Below are 25,576 nucleotides of genomic sequence, written 5' to 3'. Positions count from 1 at the left end.
AATCATATTTTATATTATTTTATTAAATATGAAGTGGAACACATCAAATTGTCTTGCGTCTGCATGTTTAAAGTGATTCGCAATTGTAGCGGGTATGGGGTGGAATATAGGCTATTTAATATGAATGACGTGCATCAAAATCTTTTGTTTATTTGTGATAATCTTAGCACTTCATTATTATTGTCTAACCAGTATTATGACTGATATTTGACGAATTTGCTTTGTTCCTTTTTTGTAAGTTTTGGACAAAAGCGTCTTCTAAATATGTAGCCTAAAATGTAGACATAATTTAAAATAAATAAATAATAATAATAATTGAAGCTGCAAGCAGCATTTATCGGGGTTCAAGCTATTAAGGCCTTTAAGGGTTTTTAAGCACAAAAGCATCAAAAGTTATCAGGTTTTATTTAGCAAGCATGTAACCACTGACATAATAGATGGAAAAGACCATTTACAGCCAATACAGGCAATGTACCATAGGAAATATATGGTTTTAAAGCTTTTTAACAGTTATAGCGCCACCTATAGTCCGATCTCCATAAAATTTGGCATGCTTGTTAATGATGTTATGTCACATATGCTCACCAATTTTTGTGAGGTTCTGAGTTTTCATTTAGGATTTATAGGCTTTTTAGTGTATTTTGCTACGCCCATTTTATAAATGACCCTATTACAGCCATCCAAATGCAAAAGTTCAACTTTTTTTTGATAGTTTTTGATCTAGAGAGTCCAGAGAATTGTCCTAGACTGGTCTGGTTCCAATCGTGCGAAAAACCTAGGACTAGTTCGCAAAAGTAGGTTTTTAACATGTTTGCGAATATTTAATGAACGGTTTGATTGACAGCAATGGTCCTTGAGGCAAAGTTGTTCAGGATGAGGAGATCTATCAAATGATATGCATATTGTGTGGATATTTGTAACACCACGTGATTACAGAGCTGTAAAACTCGTTAGCGCCAACTAGTGGCCGATTTCTTTCAAAATTGTTACAGACCTCTATGGCCTTGAGTCGAACATGCCCATCGAGTTTCGTTCCGATCGGCCTCCGTTAACCTTGTCTAATAGGTGCTCAAAATTCATTGGCCGATGGCGGCCATGTTTTTCGAGATACGCCAATGTCCTCATACACATACATGGCACCTTGGACCAAGACACTGCATGCCAATTTTCAAGTCAATCGGACTAATGGTCAGGTGGTTATAGCCTGTTTTATGTTTTTTTCATGTTATAGCGCCACCATGTGGCCAATTGCCGCGGTTTTTTTACTGTGACCTCAGATTGACCTCTTACACATGTGTACCAAGTTTGGTGAAGATACCTCATTTACTTCTGGAGTTATAGCCATTTTAGTAAAATAGGCCCCTCCCACAACGTACGTTTTGGCGCCCCTTACCGTCCGTGAGTCGAAATTTCAACTTTTTTTCGATAGTTTTTGATAATCAGACTCTAGAGAACATTTCTGCACTGGTTTGGTTCCGATCGGGCGAAAAACCTAGGACTAGTTCGCAAAAGTATGTTTTTGACAAAATTCAAAATGGCGGAAAATCTATCATGGCGGAAATGAAATCGGAGATATACGTTTTGTTCGTCAGGCGTCCAGCTTTCCAATGATATAAGACACTTGAGTCTACGTCATACGGTCTAGTAGTTATGAGCAGTTTCGCGCTTTTGGTTGCTATAGCGCCACCTATGGGCCAATCGGGGTCATACTTTGATAGGTTCTCCCCAAATTGAGGACTACCATTTGGTCAAGTTTCAAGGTTCCAGCTCTTACGGTTTGGTCTGCACGATGCGTTTTAGGGGAAAATAATAATAATAATAATAATAATTAAAGCTGCAAGCAGCATTTATCGGGGTTCAAGCTATTAAGGCCTTTAAGGGTTTTTAAGCACAAAAGCATCAAAAGTTATCAGGTTTTATTTAGCAAGCATGTAACCACTGACATAATAGATGGAAAAGACCATTTACAGCCAATACAGGCAATGTACCATAGGAAATATATGGTTTTAAAGCTTTTTAACAGTTATAGCGCCACCTATAGTCCGATCTCCATAAAATTTGGCATGCTTGTTAATGATGTTATGTCACATATGCTCACCAATTTTTGTGAAGTTCTGAGTTTTCATTTAGGATTTATAGGCTTTTTAGTGTATTTTGCCACACCCATTTTATAAATGACCCTATTACAGCCATCCAAATGCAAAAGTTCAACTTTTTTTTGATAGTTTTTGATCTAGAGAGTCCAGAGAATTGTCCTAGACTGGTCTGGTTCCAATCGTGCGAAAAACCTAGGACTAGTTCGCAAAAGTAGGTTTTTAACATGTTTGCGAATATTTAATGAACGGTTTGATTGACAGCAATGGTCCTTGAGGCAAAGTTGTTCAGGATGAGGAGATCTATCAAATGATATGCATATTGTGTGGATATTTGTAACACCACGTGATTACAGAGCTGTAAAACTCGTTAGCACCAACTAGTGGCCGATTTCTTTCAAAATTGTTACAGACCTCTATGGCCTTGAGTCGAACATGCCCATCGAGTTTCGTTCCGATCGGCCTCCGTTAACCTTGTCTAATAGGTGCTCAAACTTCATTGGCCGATGGCGGCCATGTTTTTCGAGATACGCCAATGTCCTCATACACATACATGGCACCTTGGACCAAGACACTGCATGCCAATTTTCAAGTCAATCGGACTAATGGTCAGGTGGTTATAGCCTGTTTTATGTTTTTTTCATGTTATAGCGCCACCATGTGGCCAATTGCCGCGGTTTTTTTACTGTGACCTCAGATTGACCTCTTACACATGTGTACCAAGTTTGGTGAAGATACCTCATTTACTTCTGGAGTTATAGCCATTTTACACTGCAAAAACTCAAAATCTTGCCAAGTATATTTTTCTAATTACTAGTCAAAATATCTCATCACACTTAATATAAGACAAAATTGCCTAAAGACCAAGATTTAAGTGAGATAAAGGAGCTTGTTTTTAGACAGTGCATCTTGAATATCTTGTTAAGTGAATCTGTCTTGAAAATATCTTGTTTTGAGCCATATCTCAGATGAAACAAGCTTTTTTGACATGTCATAAGGTTTTTAAGCTGCTGTGTTAATTGTAAAAGATGAATCGTCTTATTTCAAGAAATAGACTTGACTTGAATTGAGACAACAAATCTGCTTTATTGAAAACTGTAGGTCAACATGCCAAACTCACAACTCACAATGCAGTACAGTGAGTATGTATAATATTTACATATAGACAGCAAAAAAACTTAATTTATTTACGTATAAACAGCTTTACCGACGTACAAATTTGTACATATTCCTATTTAACTTAAAATCGTGGCATTAATGTTTTTACTCTATTGCATTCAATTGTCTTATTAATTAAATTTTCAGTCACATTTATTAATAGTTTAACGTTACTCATAAATAATAACAGCTCTGTTCGTGCTTCTGCTGCAATCTCGTTTAGGAGGATTAATAGCCTACATGGTGTTAAACAAGAATACACTTTAAAACCTTAAAAATACCTTTTTTATCGTTTAACCATTTTGTAATATTTGGTTTATTTACCGCGTGAGACACAAAAAAACACAACATAAATTCACAAAAGACATCCATTTTATTAGATTGGTGTAATCCAAATCTTTAGAATCCATGTGTTGTTTGCAAGAAACAGATCCAAATTCAGCCCTTTATCCAGCGATCTTCATCATTTCTCTCAGCAGAGACCGTTAACGTCAAATCCCAGCATCCCGCGCTCGATTGAATTCAAATTCAAAAATTGCGCCTGAAGCGTTACGACATGTTTTACGGCAGCGATATCAAACGCTCATTGGCTCTCGCATGCTTCGTCACAGATTGCAACATGCCGTGTTTAAGTTTGTGTTCTACATTTGAAACAGAGAAGCGCGCGCGCCTTTACAGAGCGAACAGCGAACCGAAACCGGATTAACATTTTCATGGATTAAGAATTTAAATTCTGCTCTATAACGTTACAAAACTATTATACTGCACTGCCAGAGAGGACTGCGACACATCGTCATGTGAACGACTTTTGGTACCGGTTTTGACATTTTCTCACTAAATAAATTATTGTGATTAAACTTGTAACGTTATGTCTGTTGTCTTTCTTTATAATTGTAGCCTAACCTTACGTACAGTAGTTTTAAGAAATGGTTAGGTTTAGGGGTAGGATTAGTGGCTCAAACTATCATTTAATGCTATATTGTTAATAAAACTGCCATTTCCCTAACGTTACACATGTCCATTACTTTTTATCCTTTTAATATTGTCTATAAAAATGGCTATGTTTAGGTGGAGTAGGGTTAAGGGATCTTACATTTATAATCTATAAAATGTTCTACTATGTTTTCATATTGCAGTTCCATACTGTGAGCCAAAATGTTGAGAAAAATGAAGCTGTTTCCCTTTTATGCAGTCCTCTGGGACTTTTTGCTGTTTAAATAAAAACAATGGTTAAATGCAAGTCTATTTTTCACTTTTTCTGTCTAGTAAACAGTAGTTAATGTCTTGAATCTAGTAGGTAAAATGTCTTGAATCTAGAACAGTATTATTTTTGTTGAGCTTACAATAAGGTAAATACACTTGAGATAATGACAGGATGGTAAATTATGGCTTATTATGGCAAAAGAGCACTGCCTAATACGAGTCAGGAATGCTAACTTCAAGACATTTTGTCTCAAAATGCCAGTTTCCAATCTTATTTCAAGTTGGTGGTGACTTAAATCTAGAACAGTGTAACAATTATAGAACTAAAAATTAGTTAAATACACTTGAAACAAACAGGATGACCGAAAAAAAAAAATGCTACTTTTGAGGGGAAAATACTATTTTTGAGCATGACAAGCTTATTATGAGACACAAAACATGACAAATACTAGTAAAATATAGCTAAAAATGAGTTTTCCCAGCTAATTTCAAGATCACTCATATCTTGTAAGGCTTAAATATAATGTCTTATTTCAAGAAATCTTACCAAGAGAATTTTCACTTGTTCCATTGGCAGATTTTTTTGCTTATTACAAGCAAAAATATCTTGTATTAATTTTTTTTTGCTTATTTTTGGAGAGGCCTTTTTTCCAGTGTAGTAAAATAGGCCCTTCCCACAACGTACGTTTTGGCGCCCCTTACCGTCCGTGAGTCGAAATTTCAACTTTTTTTCGATAGTTTTTGATAATCAGACTCTAGAGAACATTTCTGCACTGGTTTGGTTCCGATCGGGCGAAAAACCTAGGACTAGTTCGCAAAAGTATGTTTTTGACAAAATTCAAAATGGCGGAAAATCTATCATGGCGGAAATGAAATCGGAGATATACGTTTTGTTCGTCAGGCGTCCAGCTTTCCAATGATATAACACACTTGAGTCTACGTCATACGGTCTAGTAGTTATGAGCAGTTTCGCGCTTTTGGTTGCTATAGCGCCACCTATGGGCCAATCGGGGTCATACTTTGATAGGTTCTCCCCAAATTGAGGACTACCATTTGGCCAAGTTTCAAGGTTCCAGCTCTTACGGTTTGGTCTGCACGATGCGTTTTAGGGGAAAATAATAATAATAATAATAATAATAATAAAAATCAGTACAATTACAATAGGGTTTCAGCACTTCGTGCTTGAACCCCTAATTAAAGCTGCAAGCAGCATTTATCGGGGTTCAAGCAGTTAAGGCCTTTAAGGCATTTAAGCACAAAAGCATCAAAAGTCATTAAGATTTATTTAGCAAGCATGTAACCACTGACATAATAGATGGAAAAGACCATTTACAGCCAATACAGGCAAATTGCCATGGGATATATATGGTTTTAAAGCTTTTTAACAGTTATAGCGCCACCTATGGTCCGATCTCCATAAAATTGTTTATTGTGACCTCAAATTGAACCCATACACATGTGTACTGATTTTGGTGAAGATATCTCATTTACTTCTTGAGTTATAGCCATTTGAGTAAAATAGGCTCCTCCCACAACGATTTGCCACATTCAAGAATTATTTAATATGATTCTAGCATGATTTACTATCATATACCATGTTCCAGAATGATTTATTAGGATTCTAGCATGATTTACCTTGATACACCTCATTTCAGTATTATTTACTATGATTTACAATGTTTCTAGCATGATTAACCACATTACTAGCAATTATGTGAAGTGTCAGTGCAAATGAGGTGATGAACACTGACAAAATATTATTGTGTTATAATAGTTAGTTATATACGTGATTTTTAGTGTGTGTCCAAGTATGAATGCAAAAGCACATGTAAAATATTTCATTATTAAGTAGAATGGCCAGCAGAGGGCACTAGAAGACCACTTATTGGCTCACTTTCACTTTAAACCAGTTTTCTGCACTAAAGCAAACCAGTTTTTCCATGTTAACTCAATGCATGCTTACACACACACACACACACACACACACACACACACACACACACACAGCATAGTTAACCATGATTTACCATGATATACCACGTTCTAGTATTATTTACCAGGAGATAAACGACAATCTAGTATTATTTACTTTGATTTACCATGTTTCTAGCCTGATTTATCACATTACTAGCAATTATTTGAAGTGTCAGTGCAAATAAAGTGATTAACACTGACAAAATATGATTGTGTTATAATAGTTATTGCTATATATTTTTAGTGTGTATTCAAGTATAAATGCAAGCACATGTGGAAATATTTAATTAATAAGTAGAATGGCCAGCAGAGGGCACTAGAAGACCACTTATTGGCTCACTTTCACTTTAAACCTCATGATTTTGACCAGTTTTCTGCACTAAAGCAAACCAGTGTTTCCATGTTAACTCAATAATGCATACTTGCTACATATGCTACACACAATAATGCCACACACACACACACACACACACACAAATGTTTCAGTGATATTGGTGTCACATTCACCTTCATCACATTCACCTTCTGTCTTCATCACATTCACCATCTGTCGTCATCACCTGCACCTGCTCCTCATCACCCTCCTCATCATCACCTGCTCCTCATCATCATAACCGTCACCTGTTGTCCTTGTCTTGATCTGTGTATTTAAGTTCCCCTCTCATCCATTATCATTGTCGGTTATTGTTTGTGCACTAGCACTCTGTTATGTTTGTTTTCATGTTGGAAAATAAAACCTTTGTTATATTTGTACCACACACACACACACACACACACACACACACACACACACACACACACACACACACCATCATTTATCATGATTTACCATGGCTGATACCAATACCAATATGAGAAAATGACTATTTTAAACAGGAGGGGGCAGTAAAATACCACTTATTGGCTTAACATGCCATTAATTCATATCATTTTCACCTTTTTAACTGTTATAGAGGCAAATTTTGTCCGATCTGTCTGAAAATTTTCATGCTTGTTCAGGGTGATATTTCACACGTTCTGACTTGTTTTTAAGAAGGTCTGAGCATTGATTAAAGAGATATAGGCTTTCGGGGACACTTGGTAAAGGCCAGATTTTGAAGTGAACCTATTATAGCTATCCAAATGAAGTAGTTCAACTTTTTCTGACAATTATTGATCTAGTGAGTCCAGAGAATTGTATTGCACTAGTTTTGAACATTATGATATGAAAATTATATGATCAGAGATGGAAAAGACCATTTACAGCCAATACAGGCAGTTTACCATAGGAAATATATGATTTTAAAGCTTTTTAACAGTTATAGCGCCAGCTATCGTCCGATCTCCATAGAATTTTTCATGCTTGTTAATGATGTTATGTCACATATGCTGACCAATTTTTGTGAAGTTCTGAGTTTTTATTTAGGATTTATAGGCTTTTTAATGTATTTTGACACGCCCATTTTATAAATTACCCTATTACAGCCATCCAAATGCAAAAGTTCAACTTTTTTTTGATAATTATTGATCTAGAGAGTCCAGAGAATTGTCCTAGACTGGTCTGGTTCCGATCGGGCAAAAAACCTAGGACTAGTTCGCAAAAGTAGGTTTTTAACATATTAATGAATAATTAATGAACAGTTTGATTGACAGCAATGGTTCTTGAGGCAAAGTTGTTCAGGATGAGGAGATCTATCAAATGATATGCATATTGTGTGGATATTTGTAACACCACGTGATTACAGAGCCGTAAAACTCGTTAGCGCCAACTAGTGGCCGATTTCTTTCAAAATTCTTACAGACCTTTAGGGCCATGAGCCGAACATGCGCATTGAGTTTCGTTCCGATCGGCCTCCGTTAACCTTGTCTAATAGGTGCTCAAACTTCGTTGGCCGATGGCGGCCATGTTTTTTGAGATACGCCAATGTCCTCATACACATACATGGCACCTTGGACCAAGACACTGCATACCAATTTTCAAGTCAATCGGACTAACGGTCAGGTGGTTATAGCCTGTTTTATGTTTTTTTCATTTTATAGCGCCACCATGAGGCCAATCGTCGCGATTTTTTTACTGTGACCCCAGAGTAAGCTCATACACATGTGTACCAAGTTTGGTGAAGATACCTCATTTACATCGGGAGTTATAGCCATTTTAGTAAAATAGGCCCCTCCCACAACGTACGTTTTGGCGCCCCTTAGCGACCGTGAATCGAAATTTCCACTTTTTTTCGATAATTATTGATATTCAGTCTCCAGAGAACATTTCTGCACTAGTTTGGTTCCAATCGGGCAAAAAACCAGGGACTAGTTCGCAAAAGTAGATTTTTGACAAAATTCAAAATGGCGGAAAATCTATCATGGCGGAAATGAAATCGGAGATATACATTTTGTTCGTCAGGCGTCCAGCTTTCCAATGATATAAGACACTTGAGTCTACGACATACGGTCTAGGAGTTATGAGCAGTTTCGCGCTTTTGGTTGTTATAGCGCCACCTATGGGCCAATCGGGGTCATAATCTCTGAACCTTTCCTCGATTTTTGTACTACCATCTGTCAAAGTTTCAAAGTTCCAGCTCTTACGGTTTGGGCTGCACGATGCGTTTTACGGCGGAATAATAATAATAATAATAATAATTAAAGCTGCAAGCAGCATTTATCGGGGTTCAAGCATTTAAGGCCTTTAAGCACATAAGCATTTAAGACATTAAGATTTATTTAGAAAGCTTTTAACCACTGAAATAATAGATTGAAAAGTCCATTTACAGCCAATACAGGCAATTTACCATAGGAAATATGTGGTTTTAAAGCTTTTTAACAGTTATAGTGCCACCTTTGGTCCGATGTCCATAAAATTTGGCATGCTTGTTAATGATGTTATGTGACATATGCTCACCAATTTTTGTGAAGTTTTGAGTTTTCATTTAGGATTTATAGGCTTTTTAGTGTATTTTGCCACGCCCATTTTATAAATGACCCTATTACAGCCATCCAAATGCTAAAGTTCAACTTTTTTTTGATAATTATTGATCTAGAGAGTCCAGAGAATTGTCCTAGACTGGTTTGGTTCCGATTGGGCAAAAAACCTAGGACTAGTTCGCAAAAGTAGGTTTTTAACATGTTTGCGAATATTAAATGAACGGTTTGATTGACAGCAATGGTTCTTGAGGCAAAGTTGTTCAGTATGAGGAGATCTATCAACTGATATGCATATTGTGTGGATGTATGCAACACCACGTGATTACAGAGCCGAAAAAACTCGTTAGCGCCAACTAGTGGCCGATTTCTTTCAAAATTCTTACAGACCTCTTGGGCCATGAGTCGAACATGCCCATCGAGTTTCGTTCCGATCAGCCTCCGTTAACCTTGTCTAATAGGTGCTCAAACTTCATTGGCCGATGGCGGCCATGTTTTTTGAGATACGTCAATGTCCTCATAGGCATACATGGCACCTTGGACCAAGACACTGCATACCAATTTTCAAGTCAATCGGACAAACGGTCAGGTGGTTATAGCCCTTTTCATGTTTTTTTCAAGTTATAGCGCCACCTACTGTTCAATCGTCGCGATTTTTTTACTGTGACCTCAGATTGAACTATTACACATGTGTACCGAGTTTGGTGAAGATACCTCATTTATTTCTCGAGTTATAGCCGTTTTAGTAAAATAGGCTCCTCCCACAACGTACGTTTTGGCGCCCCCTAGCGACCGTGAATCGAAATTTCAACTTTTTTTCGATAATTATTGATATTCAGACTCCAGAGAACATTTCTGCACTGGTTTGGTTCCAATCGGACGAAAAACCTAGGACTAGTTCGCAAAAGTAGGTTTTTGAGAAAATTCAAAATGGCGGAAAATTTTCCCAGGCGGAAATGAAATCGGAGATAAACGTTTTGACCGTCTTGAGCCAAGGATTACAGTGATATAAGACACTTGATTCTATGACAAACCGTCTAGGAGTTATGGCTGATTTCATACTTTTGCTTGCTATAGCGCCACCTATTGACCAATCGGGGCCATACTTTGATAGGTTCTCCCCAAATTGAGGACTACCATTTGGCTGAGTTTCAAGTCTCCAGCATTTACGGTTTGGGCTGCACGATGCGTTTTAGGGGAAAATAATAATAATAAAAATCAGAGCAATTACAATAGGGTTTCAGCACTTCGTGCTTGAACCCCTAATTAAAGCTGCAAGCAGCATTTAGCGGGGTTCAAGCATTTAGGGTCTTTAAGCACAGAAGGCAGTTTAGTGAGTTGTCTGAGTTTTCGTTTAGGATTTACAGGCTTTTGAGTGTTTTTTGCCATACACATTTTCTAAATGATCCTATTATGGCTACCCAATGGGTAAAGTTTAAGTTTTTTATATAATTATTGATCTAGAGAGTCCAGAGAATTGTACTGCACTGGTATATTTCCGATCGGGTGAAAAACATAGGACTAGTTCGCAAAAGTAGGTTTTTAACATAATCGCAAGTATTTAATGAACAAATTAATTGACAGCAGTAGTTTTTGAGGCAAAGTTGTTCAGTATGAGGAGATCTATCAAATGACATGCATCACGTGATTACAAAGCCGTAAAACCTGTTAGCGTCAACTAGTGGCTGATTTCTTTCAAAATTCTTACAGACCTCTAGGGCCACGAGTCGAACATGCCCACCGAGTTTCGTTCCGATCGGCCTTCGTTAACCTTGTCTAAGAGGTGCACAAACTTTATTGGCCTATGGCGGCATAGACATACATGGCACCTTGGACCAAGACACTGCATGCCAATTTTAAAGTCAATCGAACTAATGGTCAGGTGGTTATAGCCCTTTTCATGTTTTTGTGATGTTATGGCCTGATCTCCATTTTAAATAATTATTTTAAAGGTGCCGTAGAATGCATTGATATATTTTAAATTGTTCTCTGATATCTCTGAAACAGAAATGTCTTCAACAGTCAAGTAGTGGATAAAATCAGTAACGTTACTTTCTGCTTGCGGTAGGGGTTGTAATGGAAATATAACATTAGTTGGAACTGCCCCCTTCTTCAGTATCAAACGATGAGCGAAACCTGCTTGATATTGTCCCAGGTTAGAAAAACTGTCAGTGGTGAAATGGGCAGAGCAAACTAACAGCTTTGAATTAAAATGGTAAGGTATCCTGTTGTAAAAATCAACCATGCCTGTTGGCAGTTCTCTTTTGTGGGAAGGGAATGAAAAGTTCTGAAATCCGCAGCACAGCCTCGAACATAACATTTATATCCATGATCTGACATTTTCACTATTGTCCTTGCTTGCTTCTTCACAATACCTGCAGAACTTCTGATGATTCGGCTGTGCAGGTCCACGTTAACACTGCCTGGCCTAGAACATGGGCTGGTATATGCAAATTGGGGGGGTATAAATATGAATGATCCCGACTCCAACGTCACAGTCAGTGTTATGCTGTAATTCACTCATTTTTCAGCGGTCTTTTGCAAACAGGAGATTTACACATGAAGGAGGAAACAATGGTGTTTGAGGCTCACGGTGTGTCAGTTCCATGTCCAGAACTCTTACCATTCAACTATGCCAAGATAAATACAGTTTTCAATTGTATGGCACCTTTAAAATAGTTGATTAGTAATATAATGCTTACTTGTAGTCTGAAGTGGCTTTAACAAAAGAAGAAAAATATTCTTAGATGTCTGTTCATTCTAATCATGTACAAATAAAGTAGCACAGTAAGATTACATTTATTTGAATGCATTAGTGGGTGTGTGATTGCGCTGTGTGTGCAGCTTATCAATATTAAAAGTGAAGGTGTAGTTGATATCTTTGTTGATAATATCTGTAGTAATCAGAAAAAAACAATTAAGAAATAAAGAATTAAAATTACAAATAATATTCTGTTAAGATATGAGTTACAATAACATGATTTGCAATAGTAATAATATCAATACTATATGCACAATACACAAAGATTAGACTATCAGGTCTGTGTCTTTCAAAAACATTAGTATTGCAGCCAATGTGAGTCTGTGGGATTTATAAACAGACAAAATATGATTTGAAATGTTATTTTAATGATTTTATAAAGTTTAAACAATATTTCAAATGGAAACTAAATGGAAAATAATATTTTAGTAAGCAGAATGAAGCAATGAGTGGTCTTCTGGTGGTTAAAATGTAAATGAAAACAATAATACTTAAACAATAATACTTAATACACTAACCATGCTTCAACACACACATGCAAACACATTTGGTTGTAGATGTAGATATTTTAAACAAAAGATAGGTAACAAAATGATAATTGCAAATCTCCTCTGTATAACACCATTTTCAGATTTCAAATTAATCACTGAGAGGCAGAATTGTTCAAACTGAGAGCTCAGTACAAATGAAGTGATAAACTGACAAAACATGATTGTGTTATAATAGGTGATTTTCATGCAAGCAATTTTATATAGTCTAAAAATGTATGCAAAAGCACAGGTAAAAATATTTTAATAAGTAGAATGTCCTGCAGAGGGCAGTAGAAGACCACTAATTGACTCACTTTCATTTGAAAGACTTTTTTATCCACCAGTAAAACAAAGCAGTTTCTCCATGTTCTTTCCATTAAGCATGCTTACACACACAGACACACACAGACACACACACACACAAAGACAAATATGTTTTCAATGTTTTTGGGATGTTATTGTGAAAATATCTTTTAATGGTCTAACCATTTCACATATTTCTTTGTGATCTGTATTATCAGTCCATAATAATAATAATAAATAGCTTTAAGCATTTGCTTGTTGGCCAAAGCTGAAAGCTGATAAAAAGATTAATACTATGTCTAATACTGCTGCTCCCTCTAGTTGACAACAGTGGAATTACAGCCTCCATCTTACAATTGAAGTGAATGAATGGGAATTAGTTTTTTCACTTATATCTCGGGAACCAGATGGCGAAAAATTCTAAACCTCAGAGCATAGATAGTGCTTGAGGAGCCCTGTTGAATGAGACCATCACAGTGTTTTTGGGCGATTGGGGCCGGGAGCTACGTTTCGATCAAGAGCCCGGAGAGGTCCTTACCATCAAAATTTGAGCGCGCGGCGACTTTCCGTTTTCGAGTTATGAGTGAATTTGTACTGGGGGGGGGCGTGGCCTAAATGGCGGACAAGGTTTTACTTTCGTTTTCTAAATGTAAAACAATTGTCAATAGTAACACTCCAATAGATGCATTTTGACAAAATGTGATTGTAAATGTTAAAATAATGATTTTATAAAGTCTAAATATGAATTATATAACAATATTAGGGAGTAGTATGATTAAATGACAGCAGGGGGCAGTACAATACCACTTATTGGCTTAATATGCCATGTTATATCATTTTTACCTTTTTAACTGTTATAGAGGCAAATTTTGTCCGATCTGTCTGAAATTTTTCATGCTTGTTAAGAGTAACATGTTCTGACTAGATCTGAAAGATATTTAAAAGATATAGGCTTTTGGGGACACTTGGTCAAGGCTACATATTGAAGTGACTCTATTATAGCCATCCAAATGAAGAAGTTATACTTTTTCTGATAATTATTGATCTAGAGAGTCCAGAGAATTGTACTGCACTAGATTTGAACATTATGATTTGAAAATTATAAGATCATAAATGGAAAACACCATTTACAGCCAATACAGGCAATTTACCATAGAATATATATTGTTTTAAAGCTTTTTAACAGTTATAGCGCCACCTATGGTCCAATCTCCATAAAAATTCCCATGCTTCTTTAGCATGTTATGTCACATGTGCTCATCAATTTTTGTAAAGTTCTGAGTTTTTATTTATGATTTATAAACGTTTGAGTGTATTTTGACACGCCCATTTTCTAAATGATCATGTTATAGCCAAACAAAAGCAAAATTTCTACTTTTTTTCGATAATTATTGATCTAGAGAGTCCAGAGAATTGCCCTAGACTGGTCTGGTTCCGATCGGGCGAAAAACCTATGACTAGTTCGCAAAAGTAGGTTTTTAACATGTTCACGAATATTTAATGAACGGTTTGATTGACAGCAATGGTTCTTGAGGCAAAGTTGTTCAGCATGAGTAGATCTATCAAATGATATGCATAATGTGACTATAAGTGTAACACCACGTGATTACAGAGCCATAAAACTCGTTAGCGCCAACTAGTGGCCGATTTCTTTCAAAATTCTTACAGACCTCTAGGGCCATGAGCCGAACATGCCCATCGAGTTTCGTTCCGATCAGCCTCCGTTAACCTTGTCTAATAGGTGCTCAAACTTCATTGGCCGATGGCGGCCATGTTTTTTGAGATACGTCAATGTCCTCATAGACATACATGGCACCTTGGACCAAGACACTGCATACCAATTTTCAAGTCAATCGGACAAACGGTCAGGTGGTTATAGCCCTTTCCATGTTTTTTTCAAGTTATAGCGCCACCTACTGTTCAATTGTCGCGATTTTTTCACTGTGACCTCAAATTTAACTATTACACATGTGTACCGAGTTTGGTGAAGATAACTCATTTATTTCTCGAGTTATAGCCGTTTTAGTAAAATAGGCTCCTCCCACAACGTACGTTTTGACGCCCCCTAACGTCCATGAATCGAAATTTCAACATTTTTTCGATAATTATTGATATTCAGACTCCAGAGAACATTTCTGCACTGGTTTGGTTCCAATCGGACGAAAAACCTAGGACTAGTTCGCAAAAGTAGGTTTTTGAGAAAATTCAAAATGGCGGAAAATTTTCCCAGGCGGAAATGAAATCGGAGATATACGTTTTGACCGTCTTGAGCCAAGGATTACAGTGATATAAGACACTTGATTCTATGACAAACCGTCTAGGAGTTATGGCTGATTTCATACTTTTGCTTGCTATAGCGCCACCTATTGACCAATCGGGGCCATACTTTGATAGGTTCTCCCCAAATTGAGGACTACCATTTGGCTGAGTTTCAAGTCTCCAGCATTTACGGTTTGGGCTGCACGATGCGTTTTAGGGGAAAATAATAATAATAAAAATCAGAGCAATTACAATAGGGTTTCAGCACTTCGTGCTTGAACCCCTAATAAAAATCAGCACAATTACAATAGGGTTTCAGCACTTCGTGCTTGAACCCCTAATAATAATAAAAATCAGTACAATTACAATAGGGTTTCAGCACTTCGTGCTTGAACCCCTAATTAAAGCTGCAAGCAGCATTTATCGGGGTTCAAGCAGTTAAGGCCTTTAAGGCATTTAAGCACAAAAGCATCAAAAGTTATTAAGATTTATTTAGCAAGCATGTAACCACTGACATAATAGATGGAAAAGACCATTTACAGCCAATACAGGCAATTTGCCATGGGATATATATGGTTTTAAAGCTTTTTAACAGTTATAGCGCCACCTATGGTCCGATCTCCATAAAATTGTTTACTGTGACCTCAAATTGAACCCATACACATGTGTACTGAGTTTGGTGAAGATATCTCATTTACTTCTTGAGTTATAGCCATTTGAGTAAAATAGGCTCCTCCCACAACGATTTGCCACATTCTAGAATTATTTAATATGATTCTAGCATGATTTACTATCATATACCATGTTCCAGAATGATTTATTAGGATTCTAGCATGATTTACCTTGATACACCTCATTTCAGTATTATTTACTATGATTTACAATGTTTCTAGCATGATTAACCACATTACTAGCAATTATGTGAAGTGTCAGTGCAAATGAGGTGATGAACACTGACAAAATATTATTGTGTTATAATAGTTAGTTATATACGTGATTTTTAGTGTGTGTCCAAGTATGAATGCAAAAGCACATGTAAAAGCTCCAAAACTCTGGAATAGCCTTCCTGATACTGTTCGTTGCTCAGACTCGCTCTCCCAGTTTAAAACTAGATTAAAGTCGCATCTCTTCAGCCAGGCATTCATATAATATTTTTAATCTTACAGTTCAAATTACAATCCGGCCTCTAGTTAATAAACGCCAGAGGAGAACTGGCCCCCGACTGAGCCTGGGTTCTCCCAAGGTTTTTTTTTTCTCCATTGGGTCACCTGATGGAGTTTTAGGACACTATTAGGTCACTTGATGGAGTTTTTCGGTTCCTTGCCACTGTTGCCTTTGGCTTGCTCAGTTGGGGATATTCTGGGGATATCTAATTTGATTTTATCAATAAATTCCACTAGAAACAAACCTTGTTGTATTATTTTAATTTAATACTGTGAAGCTGCTTTGATACAATCTGTATTGTGAAAAGCGCTATACAAATATACTTGACTTGACTTGACTTGACTTAAAATATTTCATTATTGAGTAGAATGACCAGCAGAGGGCACTAGAAGACCACTTATTGGCTCACTTTCACTTTAAACCAGTTTTCTGCACTAAAGCAAACCAGTTTTTCCATGTTAACTCAATGCATGCTTACACACACACACACACACACACACACACACACACACACACACACACACACACACACACACACACACACACACACACACACAGTTTAGTTAACCATGATTTACCATGATATACCACGTTCTAGTATTATTTACCAGGAGATAAACGACAATCTAGTATTATTTACTTTGATTTACCATGTTTCTAGCCTGATTTATCACATTACTAGCAATTATTTGAAGTGTCAGTGCAAATAAAGTGATTAACACTGACAAAATATGATTGTGTTATAAAAGTTATTGCTATATAAGTGATTTTTTTAGTGTGTATTCAAGTATGAATGCAAGCACATGTTGAAATATTTCATTAATAAGTAGAATGGCCAGCAGAGGGCAGTAGAAGACCACTTATTGGCTCACTTTCACTTTAAACCAGTTTTCTGCACTAAAGCAAACCAGTTTATCCATGTTAACTCAATGCATGCTTACACACACACACACACACACACACACACACACACACACACACACACACACACACACACACACACACACACACACACACACACACACACACACACACACACACACACACACACACACAGACACACACACACAGCATAGTTAACCATGATTTACCATGATTTACCACATTACTAGCAATTATTTGAAGTGTCAGTGCAAATAAAGTGATTAACACTGACAAAATATGATTGTGTTATAATAGTTATTGCTATATAAGTGATTTTTAGTGTGTATTAGTATAAATGCAAGCACATGTGGAAAAATTTAATTAATAAGTAGAATGGCCAGCAGAGGGCAGTAGAAGACCACTTATTGGCTCACTTTCACTTTAAACCTCATGATTTTGACCAGTTTTCTGCACTAAAGCAAACCAGTGTTTCCATGTTAACTCAATAATGCATACTTGCTACATATGCTACACACAATAATGCTACACACACACACACACACACACACACACACACACACACACACAAATGTTTTAGTGATATTGGTGTCACATTCACCTTCATCACATTCACCTTCTGTCTTCATCACATTCACTATCTGTCGTCATCACCTGCACCTGCTCCTCATCACCCTCCTCATCATCACCTGCTCCTCATCATCATAACCGTCACCTGTTGTCCTTGTCTTGATCTGTGTATTTAAGTTCCCCTCTCATCCATTATCATTGTCGGTTATTGTTTGTGCACTAGCACTCTGTTATGTTTGTTTTCATGTTGGAAAATAAAACCTTTGTTATATTTGTACCACACACACACACACACACACACACACACACACACACACACACACACACACACCATCATTTATCATGATTTACCATGGCTGATACCAATACCAATATGAGAAAATGACTATTTTAAACAGGAGGGGGCAGTAAAATACCACTTATTGGCTTAACATGCCATTAATTCATATCATTTTCACCTTTTTAACTGTTATAGAGGCAAATTTTGTCCGATCTGTCTGAAAATTTTCATGCTTGTTCAGGGTGATATTTCACACGTTCTGACTTGTTTTTAAGAAGGTCTGAGCATTGATTAAAGAGATATAGGCTTTCGGGGACACTTGGTAAAGGCCAGATTTTGAAGTGAACCTATTATAGCTATCCAAATGAAGTAGTTCAACTTTTTCTGACAATTATTGATCTAGTGAGTCCAGAGAATTGTATTGCACTAGTTTTGAACATTATGATATGAAAATTATATGATCAGAGATGGAAAAGACCATTTACAGCCAATACAGGCAGTTTACCATAGGAAATATATGATTTTAAAGCTTTTTAACAGTTATAGCGCCACCTATCGTCCGATCTCCATAGAATTTTTCATGCTTGTTAATGATGTTATGTCACATATGCTGACCACTTTTTGTGAAGTTCTGAGTTTTTATTTAGGATTTATAGGCTTTTTAATGTATTTTGACACGCCCATTTTATAAATGACCCTATTAGAGCCATCCAAATGCAAAAGTTCAACTTTTTTTTGATAGTTTTTGATCTAGAGAGTCCAGAGAATTGTCCTAGACTGGTCTGGTTCCGATCGGGCGAAAAACCTAGGACTAGTTCGCAAAAGTAGGTTTTTAACATGTTTGCGAATATTTAATGAACGGTTTGATTGACAGCAATGGTTCTTGAGGCAAAGTTGTTCAGGATGAGGAGATCTATCAAATGATATGCATATTGTGTGGATATTTGTAACACCACGTGATTACAGAGCCATAAAACTCGTTAGCGCCAACTAGTGGCCGATTTCTTTCAAAATTCTTACAGACCTCTAGGGCCTTGAGTCGAACATGCCCATCGAGTTTCGTTCCGATCGGCCTCCGTTAACCTTGTCTAATAGGTGCTCAAATTTCATTGGCCGATGGCGGCCATGTTTTTTGAGATACGCCAATGTCCTCATACACATACATGGCACCTTGGACCAAGACACTGCATACCAATTTTCAAGTCAATCGGACTAACGGTCAGGTGGTTATAGCCTGTTTTATGTTTTTTTCATGTTATAGCGCCACCATGTGGCCAATCGCCGCGGTTTTTTTACTGTGACCTCAGATTGACCTCTTACACATGTGTACCAAGTTTGGTGAAGATACCTCATTTACTTCTGGAGTTATAGCCATTTTAGTAAAATAGGCCCTGCCCACGACGTACGTTTTGGCGCCCCTTAGCGTCCGTGAATCGAAATTTCAACTTTTTTTCGATAGTTTTTGATATTCAGACTCAAGAGAACATTTCTGCACTGGATTGGTTCCGATCGGGCGAAAAACCTAGGACTAGTTCGCAAAAGTAGGTTTTTGACAAAATTCAAAATGGCGGAAAATCTATCATGGCGGAAATGAAATCGGAGATATACGTTTTGTTCGTCAGGCGTCCAGCTTTCCAATGATATAAGACACTTGAGTCTACGACATACGGTCTAGTAGTTATGAGCAGTTTTGCGCTTTTGGTTGCTATAGCGCCACCTATGGGCCAATCGGGGTCATACTTTTATAGGTTCTCCCCAAATTGAGGACTACCATTTGGCCAAGTTTCAAGGTTCCAGCTCTTACGGTTTGGTCTGCACGATGCGTTTAAGGGGAAAATAATAATAATAATAATAATAATAATAATAAAAATCAGTACAATTACAATAGGGTTTCAGCACTTCGTGCTTGAACCCCTAATAATAATTATTATTATTATTTGAGTTTATAACTATAAATGAGTTAACTTTATGTTTTTCATAAAATAATTTATCAATGCTTTATTTGTATAGGCTATAAACTAACCTTTTACAGTTTTTGATAAAATAGGCCTACATTTTTTGCATAATTTTTGCTTAAAAATAAAGCATTTATAAATTATTTCATGATAAATGTCTGTCTTATTACTGTCTTAAGTGAACTTATTTATAGTTATAAACTCAAATAATAATAGGCTAATAATAATAATAAATATTTACGGATTGCGAAACAGATTGCGAAAGCGTGGGCACGGTTTATGAATTTGTGGGTACAGATTGCAAAAACTGAAGGCACGGTTTACAAATCTGAGAGCGCGGATTAGAAACTCGTGGGTACAGTTTATTAATCCGTGGGCACGATTTGTTAAACCGAGGGAACAGTTTGAGAATTCGTGAGTACGGTTTATAAACTGAGCGGACGGATTGCAAAACCGTCGCCACCGATTGTTTTTTTTTTCCCCACAGGTGACTTCCCGGGCTCCGTAGGGCTCCGTAGTACGTGGTTACTTCCGATGAAACAAGTAAAGTCAACCTTCTAGCAGTGGCTGCCAGGCGACCGCGGTGACCGGGGATCGAACCACGGGCTCTGTCCAGCGTTTTACTTGGTGCAAGTAAAATCTTTTATTATTATTTTTATTTTTTTCCTACATGGTTTTGTCTAAATTACCAATTATTATGCAAGACTAGTAAAACTAAAAATAGGTTTATTAAGAGCAAATTGTATATTCAATCCAAAGTACTGGATTAGCGCTAGGCTAATTAGGCTACTTTCTAAATCCCATATCAAACCTATTTTTAGTTTTACTAAAAAAAAACTAAACTAACCCGTGGTTCGATCCCCGGTCACCGCGGTCGCCTGGCAGCCACTAACGTTAGAAGGTTGACTTTACTTGTTTCATCGGAAGTAACCACTTTCTCTAGCCCATATTGCATTTAACTGACCCATACGTGCGGCCAAAAACATTTACAGTCAGTGAACAGAAGACTAAGATTGTTAAAGGATCAAAGATGTAAAACGCTGGACAGGGCCCCTGGTTCGAGCTCCGGCCGTCGGTGACCCGACAACTATGAGCAGAGATGCTTTAAAGATTCGAAGTAACCACTGAGCTAAACCAGCGCGAGAGAACAAGCACTGAAGAGAGACTATAACCTGATCACTGAAAACACGGAAGCCTACAACACATTCACAACAGAAAACCGAAACTGCTCATTGAAGACAGCGATGCTATTACAATAAAACATCAACACCCGTCAAGAAACACGGTAATAACTCAGATGATCATATTACCAAACCTATTTTTAAACAAAACTTCTGTTTCAGTATACGATGAACGCTGACAGGGTGCTTGTTTACACGTCTTGGTGCGCCATCTAGTGGACACGTGATGATTCTTTAGAAAAAGGAAAGTGTTCACAAACACATCACATCAGGTTTTCAACAATCCAGAACATTTAAGAGTAATTGGTTAGTATCAAACCAACAGATACTGGATTTTAGTCTCTTGATCATTTTTGGTTCTTCATTATCTTGGAATTACTTAGGCTAAGTCTAATAATACAAATGCTACTAATAGTAGCCTACTAATTTTAACACTCTTAGGCCTGGTTTCACAGACAGGGTTTAGATTCAATCCTTAGTTTAATTAGGGCATTTAAGTAGCTTTTATAAACGTGACTTAGAAAAACACATCACTGATGTGCATTTTGAGACAAAACAATGGCACTGATATATTTTAAGATAGGCCTATGCCATGCAGTGCAAGTTGCTTTCAGCTAAAAAGCTCAAACATGCATTTTAGTCTAAGACTAGATTTAAGCCGTGAAACCGAAGGTTAATACTTAACAACACATTTTCCCTGTTGTTCTTTGAAAAATTGTTCAAGCTCCATTAAACTGCAGAGAGATTTTCTTAAATACTCAATTAAGACAAAGGCTCACAGAATATATAGCCAAAGCCTATATAAAGAATAAGCATTCTATGCACGTCTTATGCATTAATATACAAAGTGATTTAAGATTATATATATATTTATTAGTGGTAATGATAGGCTACACATATTCTTATGGAACCGTTTGGTACGCATTACAAACCGAACGATTTTTTTGACCATTTTTCCTGCCGGTGCAACTAAAATTTTGTTAGCAGTCTCAATGGCACGACCGACACAACGCTGCCCAACATCAAATGGCAAACGTAATGAAAGCGGAACGAAACTGCGCTATTCATTATTTTGCGTTTCACGGTCCATTGATCAGTTTGGACCAATGCAGCGCGAGCAACCAATTCAACTAACCAATTTCTCTGGCATTTCTTTCTTTTTGCTGTATCGAAAACGTACCGAACCGTGACACCAGTGTATCGTATCGAACCGAACCGTGAATTTTGTGAACCGTTACACCCCCTAATGTATATGTATATATTGAGCTCCTTTCATGGGCAAAAAATAGCCTCATTAAACAATGGGTTGCAAATGCAGTTTTTAGGTTGAATTTAAGAAACAACACAATATTTGTTTTGTGGCTAAATTAAAGTGTTTTCAAATTATTTTTTGTAAACGCGTGCATCACTCCAAGATCATAGGATATTATAAAAATAGATTTTTGGCATAACTGAATTCACAAGTAATAAAAGAAATAAAGCAACTTAATAAGAACCCTGTGTTTTTTTCCTACAGATTCAAAACGAGTCCTCGTCATCATTAACACACAGCAAGTTGCCACAGTAACCTTTACCAACCCGTTCAACGTTGCAGTGAGCGGTGACCTCATCGTAATGGGTTCAGGACTCTTGGAGGAGAAGGTTCAGATGACGTACGTGAAGTGTTTCATTTCAGTATTTAGAGCGATCGATCACCAAATAAATGTTAAATTACTGTTTTAATTTACAAACCCCTGTCTGCCATTGGTCAGCCAAACAGATAGCTCCGCCCCAAACACACACCATTGGCTGATACAGTGTGTTGGGCTGATGCTCAAACTAAATTGTAAAAATGTACCTTAGTTACCATAATACCATAGTGACTTTACTTAGATAAATAATACAGTAGTAATCATTTAAAAAGTAATTAAAATAACAGAAACATTCTTACACTGATTAAAAAAGATCCCATATTCATCTATTTTGATTTAACAGCCACTGTATAGTAACTTTGGTATTTTAGCACACACATGATTCCCATGGTAAATTTAGCTCACATACCTGACTCTGAAGGGCGTCTAACAGTCTAGATACAGTAATATCTGTAAAGTGGGTGGGGTTGTTCCTGACATTTTTAACATCTTTATCTTGTTTATCTTTGACATCATTTTCACTGCAGCTGTGTCTATTAAAAGTGTCAGTACATTATATTATATAAGCCTCGATTTAATCTAGATTTAAGATGAATCGTTATTGTTGTTTTGTGTAAAGCGCTAACTATAAACATGAGCAGTAGTAATAGTGATTTCCCTGTCTTGAAATGTCCTGTTCTTTATATCTCAGGCTTACAATCCAGCCTCGAGAAACCATGAGGAGGCCCATCCATTTCATTCCCAGGATGACGGGAGCCAAGATGCTTCACGCTAGTTTAGAGTTGACCGCTCAGTCCACCATCCTCAGTGGATTCAAGACCGTCACTGTTCAAGCAGCTTAGAGGGAAACACCTTTACAATGATTGTGAATACTCAACATGAAATACTTAGCTAGTGGCTTGAAGCACATTTAGAAATAATTGCTTTCTATTTACTGTCACTGAATGACACACATACACCATCATATGAATAGACATTTATAAGAACCAGTTGAACACTGATGTGCTCAATGTAAAAACACTATGATGAATGCAAAACACTTCTTCTCCATTCATCATAATGACTTAGGCCTTTTTTTTGGTTCATTGTTACACAGACAGTACATATATGTGTTGTAAAATATTTGAGAATATTGTTTTTATACTCAGAACACACAAATACATGGTAACAAATACAATGTACAGTGTACATCCCAACCAACACAAAGTTGGACATACAGTGGTCTACATACAAAACAACAGAAGAACTGACTGTATACAGTAACAGTTTTTCTCGATTGTTTACACACATTTTCTGAAAGCATGCCTCATATTCTCAGAACTCTACACACAAATCCAAAAAAACACACACAATGGGCAAAACCCCTCAATTCTCCTGTAAAATGAAACTACATTCAAAACAATGTTATTTCTTATCAAAATGGTATTTTGTTTTCAAATGACACACATAAACCATCATATGAATAGACATTTATAAGAACCAGTTGAACACTGATGTGCTCAATGTAAAACACTATGATGAATGGAAAACACTTCTTCTCCATTCATCATAATGACTTAGGCCTTTTTTTGTTCAGTGTTACACTTACTACAGACAGTACATACATAAGTGTGTTGTAAAATATTTGAGAATATTGTTTTTATACTCAGAACACACAAATACATGGTAACAAATATATTTAATTTTTCCCACAAAAACAATGTACACAGTGTACATCCCAACCAACACAAAGTTGGACATACAGTGGTCTACATACAAAACAACAGAAGAACTGACTGTATACAGTTACAGTAAAAAAAAAAAAAATCCAATGTTGGCATCCTTTGCTCCATTGAAGAGCTCACCTGTTGCCCTTTGATGCTAAAGCTCTGATTGCTAATTGTAAAACTGTGTGATGGGTGTTTGCCCATGTGATGAGTCAGTGTGCATATTTGAATGGCAGTGTGTTCCTTGTGAAAACAAGAGATTTTCTGTATGAAAATTGTGCCAAAAGCAGAGAATTGTGTGTAGTGTTTTGAAAAAAGTGTGTTTTAGAACTGCAATTTGAGTGTAAAGCAGGAATTGTGCTTGTAGTTTAGCAGAATTGGTTCAGGCGGTTGGTGAATGAGTTACATGTTGTGGTCATTGTGTCTCAAGTACCAGAAAATGTGTGTAAACAATCGAGAAAAACTGTAATACCGGGTTTTGGTACCCATCCCTAGAACACTTTCTCTAGCCCATATTGCATTTAACTGACCCATACGTGCGGCCAAAAACATTTACAGTCAGTGAACAGAACACTAAGAATGTTACAGGATCAAAGATGTAAAACGCTGGACAGGGCCCGTGGTTCGAGCTCCGGCCATCGGTGACCCGACAGCCATGAACGAAGGTTCTTGTAAGTTGAAGTAACCACTGAGCTAAACCAGCGCGAGAGAACAAGCACTGTTGGCCAGTGTGAACTGTGAAGCAGCCCCCTTTATAGGCCTTTATGTGCAAAATGAGTGAATGAATTAGTGTTGATTTTATGGTAATGTTTTCAATTAACTTTAATTATTTTTATTTTTTTTACTTTTTAAACTGTATCTGTGTTGGAAAAATCCTATAATATGCTGTGACAACATGCCCCGCGGTATGTTCAATGAACATTTCGTTTGTGTGTCGCTGATCTTCTGTGCTAAAGTCAGTTTGATAGGCAGTGTTTTCGCACTGGTGTAGCTCAGTGGTTACTTCCGATTAACCGAAAATCAACGCTTCT

General features: G+C 37.0%; 1 protein-coding gene across 2 annotated transcripts in view; it reads left to right on the top strand.

The window, feature by feature from the left end:
• LOC311071610 (uncharacterized protein) overlaps positions 1–24,631 on the top strand; it is a 36,728-nt gene extending 12,097 nt beyond the window's left edge. The window contains exons 2-4 of one of the 2 annotated variants that reach the window (XR_014603902.1): positions 22,725–22,860; positions 23,531–23,948; positions 24,449–24,631. Coding sequence is in view for 1 of the 2 variants with exons in the window: in XM_084096024.1 (XP_083952150.1) it covers positions 22,725–22,860; positions 23,531–23,681 (287 nt within the window). In the remaining variant the exon portion in view is untranslated. The remainder of the gene's footprint in view (positions 1–22,724; positions 22,861–23,530; positions 23,949–24,448) is intronic. The other variant, XM_084096024.1, reaches the window with a different exon arrangement.
• Positions 24,632–25,576: the final 945 nt, after the last annotated feature.

The sequence above is a fragment of the Abramis brama genome (assembly GCF_963993115.1).
Source record: "Abramis brama genome assembly, chromosome: 21".
Lineage (NCBI taxonomy): Eukaryota > Metazoa > Chordata > Actinopteri > Cypriniformes > Leuciscidae > Abramis > Abramis brama.
The sequence above is the reverse complement of the archived record's forward strand: the minus strand, read 5'-3'. Positions and strand labels throughout refer to the sequence as shown.